Raw genomic sequence first — 11,525 nt, forward strand, 5'->3', positions numbered from 1 at the left:
TATCCTGAGGATAGGTCATCAATTGTATTCTCACTGGAAACCCCCTTTAAGTAGGGCAATCACAAGGACCACTGCATAAGGACTTGGTTGTTTCTTCCCACTCTTCTAACCCAACATTAAGGCAAGGCATTGTTCAGATAGACATGAACTTGAAGGGGTAAGTAGGGTGGTCCACCATCCTGCTGGTAGATACAATCATCAAGAGTCATCATTCAGTTGCAGTTTTAACTAATTTTTCAACATGTTTAGATAGGAAAAGCTGGTTACTGTGAACTCCGCAAAGAACAATGACCCATACAGTTTGTGGTGAGACACGGCACAGAATACAGTCCATTTTGGTGAGTCACGCTTGTGCTCCATCATGGCATGGGAATTCTCAGTTCCCCAAATTCTAGAATTGTATCTATTCGTCTTCCCGCTGACGTGGCTAAAACCCGAGATCCTTGAGCATCATATAAATAAATTAAAAAAAAGCTTCCCATATACACCGGCTACTCGGTAATAGATTTATTAAAGTGGTATTTCAGAGACACCTTGTACTTTATAAGCATATACACACACATTAATTAGATACATCCCAATACTAGTTTAGTAGTTACACACTAATTAGCTAGCTTCATGCAAATATACAATTCACTGTAGTTAACAATTCTAATGATATTATATTTAACCTTTCTGACCCCCTTACAACCTGTGTGAAGCTGAAAATTCCTGACCCTAAGTACAGTTTCCCAACTTGACTGGTGATGGGCAATATATATTTAAGGTGTGTCATTAATTCCTCAGTGAAGTTACTATGGCAAAAGTCAACATGAATCAACCTTTACCAAACACAGATAAGGATTAATTTTGAAGAGTATTTACAGCAGTTATTCATGTGATTGTTACACCCAGTTTAATATTTACTTAATGATTCATATTTGCTCCTCACCACAATCCCTATAAATGTATCTGCTCAGTCCCTAATATTACATTCTGCCTATAACAAGCTGCCTGGACACGGTGAGACGCTAGCATCACTTTCAAACATGAGCCATCTGGAGACTGCAATCGCTTTACTCATTAGCGTCTTTGACCAATATGCCTGTGGTGAGGGCAAAAAGGACACTTTAAGCAAAGCGGAGTTAAAGACCATGATGGAGAAGGAACTGCCCGGGATCCTGGGGGTAAGATGTTAATTTACATTCAATAAGATAGTTATCAGACATTATTTATAATATATGCATTTTAGATATGCATCTTCGTAAATAAAGAGCAGCCCCCGAGAAGGAAGGCGCATATGTTTTATAGGGGTTGTACCAGAATTTCAAGTTAACCATTATCCACAGGATAGGGGATAACTTGCTGATCAGTGGAGCTCTCACCGCTAAGACCCCCGCCGATTTTGAGAACAGGGATCTCATGTCCTTCTTTCTCCTCGTTGCAGTGTAACTGCAAAGAAATGTACAGAGCCCAAAAAGATTTAAAAAAAATAAATAATAATTGTGAAGAAACCCTTAGAGCTCATTCAGATCTGCGCTAAGGCTGAATTCACACTAGTGTTCTGTGTCTTGCACAATTTGTGTTTCTCTGGTCTGTCTTTAGTAACAGAAAAATGGAAATAAATGCTTTAAGTTTTTTCCCCCATTTATTTCAATGGGGTTTATGGTTTTACATTTTTCTTCTGTTTGCTTCCAGACAGAAAAATAACGCTGCTGTTTTTCTGTATATAAAAAAGGGTCTATTTTTGTTTTTCTGCTTCTAAAGACAGAGTCGAGAAACAGAAAATATGTAGGACACACAATGCTACTTGTGAATTCAGCCGAAGGTCCGTTATTGGATTAGGAAAATGTCCCCAGTGGCGAAGCAGATCTGTCTTGTGATAGAACCGAACTGAGCTGCATGAATCCCACTGACTATAATGGGGTCTGTTTGGTTTCCATCTGGCTGTCGTACATTTTACATGATGAAGTTACGCTGTATGCAGCACTATTTCATCCTGTATCCTAACGAAATTCAGTGACGGCGCTTCTAAACGCTCCTCTGACGCTGATATTAACAGACCTGAATACTGTTTCATTAGGTTTTAAAAAAACATGAGATCCTTAGAAATTGAGATGGTAGGGCGAATTCACATGAACAAAAACCCTTCGCAGAATAGATGTAACTAAAAACTCAACTTTTATTAAATGGAATATTAAAAATTATTTTTATAGGGCTCAAGACACACACACAATGTATTGCCACACCACAACAAAAATGTGTGAATGAAGGTGTGGCAATAACTGGGGAAATTGGGGGGGGCGACACGAACTTGTAATCACCCCTACATATGGCGAACGATGCACTCCTGTGTACCAATTTCCCAGAAACAGTAATAATAAGGAAAGGACTTTAGAGCACACTAATTAGGAAGATAACCCAGGTGTGCAAAATTGGTAGTCATCCCAATAGACGCATAGGAGATGTGTACTATTAAATGATAACTACCCACCCCTATAGATAAAGGGAGATATTTGGGCAGCAAACCAGATTATGGTAGGTTCAATAATAAGGAGATATATCTGTATCCTATATTGGGGGGGATGGTATAGATGATATAACCCCATATGGATAGCTTAATCTCCTATTTCTAATTCTCCCACAAAAAGTGTCAAATTTTTCTATGCAGAAGGCAAAAGGTTTTTCTATTGCTCAAATAGATCCTAACTCAGAATCGGGAGATAGCTCTCTAAATTCCCTTTCTAAAGTCAAAGATACGACGCAAAATAATAAAGATAGAGTCTGGCCATGTAACCTTGGATTTCAATATTTCAATATTTTTATTCATATGAGTGATTTTTCTCTGTGAGCCATGGTCCCAGATAGAAAAAAAAAAAAAAATCGCCACATGTCCTATTTTCGGACAATTCTGTTCAAGAATTGCCCATTCTTCCCTAAGGGAGAAAAAAAATCCCATCAGACTCGCATGTAAATGCAAGTTTCATGCGAGTGCGATGCAATGCACTATTTTTTTTCACTACTGGAACATGTGATTTTCACAACTGTAAAAATCGCACATACCGCAATGTGATGTGTTTTTTTCCCTTAAATACATTGCACTTGTATGAAAAATCACTGGTTTGCAAATGCGATATTGTTCCAAGTTACTCAGACTGATATCACACTCGCCCGTGTGAATGCCCCCTTAGAAAAAGTCCGGTCACATGAACCTTCACTCTTACAAATTCATATTTTTCAGCTTTGTACATGTAAGTATCACGCATGTGCAGATCATCCCACTATAGTTCATAGAGAAGTCATAAACATAAGCTTCCCCAGCCATTGATCGCATGGTACAGGTCCCAATCAGAAGCATAACTTGAAGCTACTCGGCCCCAACACAAAATCTATAAAGGGGCCCCCAACTATAATGCTTTATTCATACTACTAAACTTTCTATATGGAGAAGAAAGGCCTTATAGGCCTGGGAGCAACCACGTCCCCTGCATTCACTATAGTTACACCCCAGGTCCCAATAGAGACTTTGATCAACTGGCCCCAAACAAAACTGTGTATAGGTCGCTCCTGCAGTCATGATCCCTGCTATGTATCCCTTGCTTCTTCCTAAAGTATGTTAGGTAGGTAAGCAAGAAGTAAGGGATGGATACAAGGGCATATGACTGCAGGATCAGGTTACATAAAGTTTTGTTTGTAGTCTGTTACCATGGCGATACATAGGCCTGTATAGGAGCTGTACACAAAAAATAGTAAATAACATTTTTAATCAAGACTATTTGCAAAATTGCTTCAGTTTTTTCTAGATATATACTGTAGGATCAATAAACTTTGCTAGAGTGGACACATTCTGTAAGGATGAGTTTAGGTATCTAGATAAACTGTCTTAAGGCCTCATGTCCACGGAGAAAATCAGGCCCACCGCAGATATTTCATGCAGAATCCTGCTGCGGGTCCCTCCTTTCCCGCGGACATGAGGCCTAAAAGGATTTACTTACCTGTCCGGACGCTGTGGATCTTCCGTCCTGCATGGCCGGATCTTCTTTCTTTGGCCTGGCGGATGTGTTCGACCCGCCGGCAGCGTGCACTCTTTTTTTTTTTAACTCCTGCTCTCCCTCGCCGGAGAGCAGAAATTCAGCTGCGGGTGTGTCGCGGATCCGGACGGCTTCCATGCTCTGGGTGTTTTCCCGCACATGCAATCTGCGCCTCAAGGGAAAATGAAATCCGCAGGTATTTAACTACCTACAGGTGTCCAATGCATCCCTATGGGGCGCGGATCACACTGCGGGTGGCCCGCTGCGGATCTGTCCCCATGGATAGGAGGCCTAATCCAGCCGCATGGTTGTGTTATCACCACAGTGTTCGTAACACAAATATGCGCCAGTCCCAAGCCTGAAAAAATGGGGAGGGGTGGAGAAAGACGTGGTGACCCTCTCCACTACATGCCACCAAAATACTTCATGGATTAGCTCGAAAACATGTACAAAGCAGAACTGCATGGAGATGGCTAATCCATGAAGTGTCCGGAAGTCAACTCCGACTAAAGAAGATAACCTGTCGTACCGTTTATTGCTGGGAGCAGAAGAGGAATTGTTTTGGTTAGCAATTTTATTTATTCCAACGTTACTCTGTTCCTTTAATTGCACATATCATGACTAATAGGTCGACTTCTTCGATTCTAATTATTTTATTTTATTTTTTAGAACGCGAAAGACAAGGATGATTGTGACAAACTCCTAAAGGATCTGGATGAAAATGGAGACAATGAAGTGGATTTTCAGGAATTTATTATCTTTGTTGCAGCGCTCACCTGTCTGGGGCACGAGAGATTTGAAAAAATGCCGAAAAAAAAATAAAAATCAACCTGTTGATCAATAAAGTTCTGTATTTAATATCTTCTGTTTCTTACTTTTTAACCTAAGAAACAAACAATGAATAAAAAGCAATAAATATTTTACAATATTTATTATTCAGACTCCTTTAAAGATATACTGTTTTATGAAATTAGCACAGAAATATGGACTATATTTGGTAATTTATGCAAGATATGGCACAGAAAAGCTATTGCATATCCTGTAGCACAATAGCTTGAGCAATAGATCTTTTCTGTCAGAATGTCACAGTACAGCCTCACTCACGGCAGTGTATGCGTAAAATGCTGTTGCTTAGTGAAGGTGCGTATAAATGCTTCACATATGCAATGTATTGCGTATTACAGCATTTTTTTTACACACCCATAGAGATCAATAGGGCTCTAATGCGCATAATACGTGGTAAAATAGAACATGCTGCATTCTTTTTTTTGTGAAATCACATTTCAATTGCTGGGATATACTTCATATTATATGCACGTACAGCAAGCATGTAATACGCAATTCAAATAAGTTTGTGTGAATGACCCCTAAAGCTAATTTCACACAAGCATATTACAGCCATTTCCATGTCATTAATATGGACGTGTGTCCTGGCCCAACTGCAGGGTTTACTGACCTAAGCCCACAGCATCATAGGGACCTATGATGCTCCGAGTTTGGGTCATTAAACCCTGGGGCTGGGCAGGCCCATACATCCGTATTACAGATGTAGAAATGCGGCCTTAATACTCTCTTGTCAAACTGGCCTAACAGAAAGGCTGTGAAAAATCAGTCAGATACATTTTAGCTATAAGGAGGTCATTGTAGGAGGACTTCTTCACATAGGTGTATGCGCAACTATGCTCACCACTACAGAACGTAGCTGCACATGAATGGGGTTTGTTTTTTTTATCTCTGAGTATTCAAACTCCGCCCTATAGCATGTGAGTTTCAATAAAAAAGCGGGAAGGTAGGTCCTATCTTTCTTGCATGTATTATTAACTACGTGTGAAAAAGATAGTGCAAGTTGTATATTTTCACGTCCGTACTACTAATGGACGAGAATACCGCTTGTGCAGCCGTGGTAACGAGATGAAAGTCGCGCCCATCTGTTTAAGTCCTTAGGCTGAAATGCACTAGGATATCAGCTACAAGGAAATCTTAAAATAATGGTGTGGTCAATTTGCAACACAATCTAACTCCACCTAGAAAAAAATCGTAGCAAGAGCTACCAGTAATGTATCTGCCATATGTCTCATGTGGACACTAGGCAAATTTAGACCGTTTCAAGGGGAAAAATCCATGTGTAGATTTCCTGATGCAGTCTCTGCGTCACAACGTGTCATGTCACTTATTCTTTCATCTGCACACAGATTTCAAATCTGTACACAGAAAAAAAAAATTGCGCCGTATAGACTACATCACAAATTTGCATTACAATATATTGACCTCTTTTGGATTTGAATTGCATTGCGGCTTAAAGTTGAATCAGCATTGATTCCTTGTCAAATATGTTGTGACATCTGCCATGTGAACATGCCTTTAGAACTGACCATAAAAAATATAAATATTTTTTGGTCTACATTATCATGCTTGAGGAAGGAGGCATGTATCTGTGGTGGCAGAGCGGAGACAAGCCAAGGTGGGGGGAGACCACGGGTAAACAAGATGGATGTCATGGGTGGCTCTGTGATCTCTCACTGCAATGGCAACAAAGGGCCTGGCTCAATCGCTTGCAGGGGCAAAGGGTTTACTACGGGTGGAAATTATCAACAGTGGTTTTGTCACGTGACGCCAGTACCTCTTCCTTAATGGACTCCAATTGTTAAGTAAGAAATAAATGGCACAAGTCATTTTAGCTTTGTTTGCAAACCAGAGGTACACGCAGTTTACTTGAGCTTTGTGTAGCACTCAAAAACAACATGTACAGTTCATTAGTAATGCAGAGGTATTGCCTTGCATTGAAAATAGCGTTGCTTCAAGTTTCAGTTTAACGCAATACAGGTTTAACTTCAACGCTCTCTGTCTTTGCATTTAAAGGTTACTCAGGAATAATTCCCACAGTCCTAGTTATCTGGTGCAGCCACCCAGGAATGATCTTCAGGACCAAAGCCTTTCCAGGCCACCAAATATTGCAAGGTTCCCCGGTGCAGACGTGAATCCAGGATTTCCTGGATCTCATATTCGACTTTACCCCGGACCAGGGTGGGTGGTTGGGGACCGTAGGTGGGCCTCACCAAAGGGACAAAAGGTTTCAATAATGACTTATGTAAAACCCTATGAACCCTCCATGTAGCTGGCAAATCAAGTTCATAAGCAAGCGGATTTACTACACGCATGATGACAAAGGGTCCCACGTAACGTGGCGTCAGTTTCAAAGACGGAACCTTCAATTTGAGATTTTAGAAGACAAATATACCTTCTGTCCCATCCTGTAAGGTTCAGATACTGACAGACTCTTCCAACTATGCAACTGCATTCGAGCCCCTGTTGCTTCCAGGTTCTTCTGTACTTCTTTCCATACCCCCTGCAGCGCATCTGTGGCAACATTAGCTGCAGGACAGGCAGACTGAGTAGAAATAGCTGTAAGGAAGCGAGGATGCTGACCATATACGCAAAGAAATGGAGATACCCCAGGGGAAGAACAAGTACGGTTGTTTAGCGCAAACTCTGCCAACTGCAGGAATTCTGCTCACTGATAAGCCTTTTCGCTACCAAACAACCGTAAATATTGCACTAAATCCTGGTTCTTCCGCTCAGTCTGATCATTAGTTTGCGGGTGGAATGCTGACGAGAAGGAAAGAGACGTTCCCAAGTTGCTGCAGAAGTCTCGCCAAAATTGCGCAACAAACTGAACACTGCAATCAGATACAATGTTCTCGGGAACCCCATGTAGACGAATGATTTCTTTTACAAAAATCTTGGAAAATTCTATCGCAGAAGGTAGCTTCTTTAACGCCATGAAATGTGCCATCTTTGAGAAACGGTCTACAACAACTAGGATAGTGGTAAATTTCTGAGACTCAGGTAGATCAGTGATAAAATCTACCGAAAAATGCGACCACAGACGAAGAGGCACCGGTATCGGTCTCAGAGGACACTCCGCCTGCCGCCGCCTTTTACTGCGTGCACAGACAGAGCATGCCTTAAAGTCGCGGATCTCCCGACACATGCCTGGCCACCAGTAGTGTCTAGAACAAAGATCCAGAGTCCCCTGAACCCCCGGATGGCCTGCAAGAACAGAAGAGTAAGACTCTTCAATGACTTTGGGACGCAAGGACTCTGGCACAAACCATTTGCCCTCTGGCACCCCCGAGGGAGCATCCTGCTGACAATTTTAGATGAGGAACGAGATCAGATTCTACAGCTGCCACTACCACCCCAGGTGCCAAGATATTCTTGGGAGCCACTGTCTCACTTTCCGGCGAGCCAAAACTCCGTGAGAGGGCATCTGCCTTCACATTCTTCTCCCCTGGACGAAGTTAAACCTGGCGAAAACAACGCCCACCTGGCCTGACGAGCTGTGAGTCTCTTAGCATTGGCAAGATATACCAAGTTTTTATGATCAGTATACACGGTAATGGGATGTCTTACCCCCTCAAGATGGTGACGCCACTCTTCTAGAGACCACTTAAATTGCCAGTAACTCACGATTACGTTGTAGTTATGTTCCGGCGAACTGAACATCTGCGAGAAGAACACACATGGACTATACCTATCTCTCCCACTGACTTCCTGAGACAATACAGCTCCCCCTGCCACCTCAGACGCATCGACTTCAATTAAGAACGGCCGCGCGTCAGGCTGTACTAGCACCAGGGCAGCAGTAAACACCCTTTTGAGATGACTTAAAGCCTTTAGGGCCTCTGGCGACCATCTTACCGAGTCGGCACCCTTCTTGGTAAGATTGGTCAGGGGTTGAGCAATAACAGAATTCTTCTTAATGAATCTACGGTAGAAATTTGCAAAACCTAAAGACCGCTGGAGAGCTTTCAGCTTTTCTGGTTTGACCCATTGGGAGATTGCTGCCACTTTATCACACTCCATTTATATCTCCGTGGGTGAAATCACATAACCAAGGAAAGACACTTGTTTAGTACCAATAATACATTTCTCCAACTTGACAAAAAGTTGGTCTTCATGCAAACGGGCCAGAACCAGCCTCAGGTGCGGCACATGTGAATCCCAGTCTGGGGAGTACACCAGAATGTCATCGAGATATATGACCAAAAATACCCTCAGGAAGTCGTGGAAGACTGCATTCATAAATCCCTGGAACACAGCAGGGGCATTACAAAGTCCAAGGGGGCATGACTAGACATTCAAAATGTCTGAGCGAGGTGTTGAATGCGGTCTTCCACTCATCTCCCTTTTGGATGCAAATTAAATTGTAAGCCCCCCTTAAGTCTAATTTGGAAAACCAGTGGGCCCCTACCACCTGATTCAATAAATCAGGAATCAGGGGCAAGGAGCACTGGCTCTTTAATGTAATTTTTTTTCAGAGCCCGATAATCCACACAAGGCCTCAATGTCTCATCCTTCTTTTCTACAAAGAAGAGACCTGCCCCGACAGGGGAACTAGACAGCCCGATATGTCGTTTGGCCAAAGACTCCGAAATATAGGACTTATGGGCTTCGTGCTCACGCCCAGACAAATTGAAAATGTCTCCCTTAGGGATGGGGACTGTCAGGGATCAAATCAATATCACAGTCACACTCCCTATGGGGAGGTAAAGTCTGAGACAGTTTCTTGGAAAATACATCATGAAAATCAGACAAATAAGTATGGTATCTGTTGAACACATGGATATAGTAGCTAAGTGACTATGACAGGACTACCATCAATGTGTTAATTAGCAAGCGGCCCAATCAAATTGGGGATTGTGCAGTGCCAACCAGGGCATACCAAGTACTACATCAACAGATATCCTTTCCATTACCAAGAATGACAGATTCTCAGAATGGAGAATCCATTCCCACAGTGAACTGTAACATGGGAGTCCTCCATTGTACAACCCCTGCAGACAGAGGGGTAGAATCAATACTAGTGAAGCGTATGGGAATCTTTAACGCTGAGAATTCAGTCATCAGAGGTCTGACAAAACTTAAACTAATCAAATTGGTGGCAGCACCCGACTCAATAAAAGCTTGACCGGACCGAGTGAAATTCCGGAAGCCAATCTGACAAGGCACCAACAACTTAGGGAGTACCTGTGATCCTAGCCGATCCTCCAAAAAAAAATCACCTAGGATCTGAAGTTTTCCGCCGGTTCAGACTGATGTTGTAGACGCTTCTGAGGACAGGTCCCTACACGATGTTCCGCTTTTCCACAATAGAGGCAGAGGCGATGAGTCATCCGGAACAGTCACCGTTCCTTGGGACTTAGGTGATCCACTTCCATAGGCTCGGCACCAGAAGTTGGCATGGGAGAAGCGGGAGCGGGTCTGCTGGATTCCCTTGCCTTACGGGCCTGACGTTCCTCTTTTCTAAATCTCTGCCTCCTGTCAGCTTTCACCGCCAATTCCATCGCATTATTGAATGTCACGGGAGCAGGATGAGAAATGAGTAGATCCTTGACCGCGTCAGAAAGACCCAACAAAAACACATCTTTAAGGGCACTATCATTCCAAGAGGTTTCACCTGCATACAGTCTAAATTTAGAGCAATAGTCCTCTACCCACTGCTGCCCCTGACGTAGAGATATAAGGTGGGATACCGCCAACCCCGCATGGTCCGGCTCATCAAAAATACCTCCAAGTTCCCGAAAAAATAAATCAACTGATTGCAGGCAAGCCGAAGTCTCGGGTAAGGAGTAGGCCCATGTCTGGGGGGGAACCCCGAAGTAAGGACATAATCAATCCAACTTTCTGGGATTCTGAGCCGGAGGTATGGGGCTGCATCCAAAAATACAATCTACATGCCTGCTGAGAAACAAAAAACTTGCTCCTTTCCCCTGAAAATACCTCCGGAAGCAGACACTTGGGGCTCAAGAATAGAAGGGGCGGTAGAAACATGCACTAACTCCCGCTGCTCCTGGGCCACCCTACGACTGGACAGGTCTTGGATCACGACCACTAAATCCTGCAAATGACTTGCGAGAGTACTCATGGCCTCCATAGGAGAGCAATTTTAAGGGCAAGTTATTATGTTATGGTATACTACCCTTGATATGCCAGCCCGGATGCCCTAGATCTCACCCACAACCCCTGTCCCTGCCTACTTGCCTCCACTCCTGGCTAACCCCAGGCGGGCAACTGGGCGGCGATCCCTACTCTCACTAGGGAACGAAAAAGGAACATTGGCATACCTGGATGGAAAGGGTAGAGTACTGATCGAAAAGGCAGATGTAGATAACCAACACGAGCAATACTAAGCAGAACTGAGGCAGATGGAAAAAACTGGCGGATAATAGCAAAGTATAGCAGACAAGATGACAGAAGCAGGAGACCAACCAAGGCAGACTAGCTAGCACACTGGGGGAAACCAATATCTGGCAGTGATTGCCAGTCTCTGCCCGACCTTTAAACAAAAGCCTCTGCCCAGGGGCGTAGAGAGGGAGACTGCCAACTCCCAACAGAATATAATAAAAGGGAGCTCGTGCACAGTAGGTGCACTCACAGGTGCGCGCGCCACCAGCACCACGCCGGCCAGGCGCCCGTGCCCCCGGCAGCCGGACAATAAGCCGGGGGGACATG

At 43.4% G+C, this 11,525-nt stretch overlaps 1 protein-coding gene across 1 annotated transcript; it reads left to right on the top strand.

The window, feature by feature from the left end:
• The first annotated feature begins 991 nt into the window (after positions 1-991).
• Positions 992-4,857, top strand: LOC136573355 (protein S100-P-like). The gene is made up of 2 exons (XM_066574649.1): positions 992-1,166; positions 4,680-4,857. Exons 1-2 carry the CDS (start codon positions 1,029-1,031, stop codon positions 4,830-4,832), a joined length of 291 nt encoding a protein of 96 aa, XP_066430746.1. The 5' UTR covers positions 992-1,028; the 3' UTR covers positions 4,833-4,857.
• The last annotated feature ends 6,668 nt before the right edge of the window (positions 4,858-11,525 follow it).

This window comes from Eleutherodactylus coqui, chromosome 7 (assembly GCF_035609145.1).
Source record: "Eleutherodactylus coqui strain aEleCoq1 chromosome 7, aEleCoq1.hap1, whole genome shotgun sequence".
Lineage (NCBI taxonomy): Eukaryota > Metazoa > Chordata > Amphibia > Anura > Eleutherodactylidae > Eleutherodactylus > Eleutherodactylus coqui.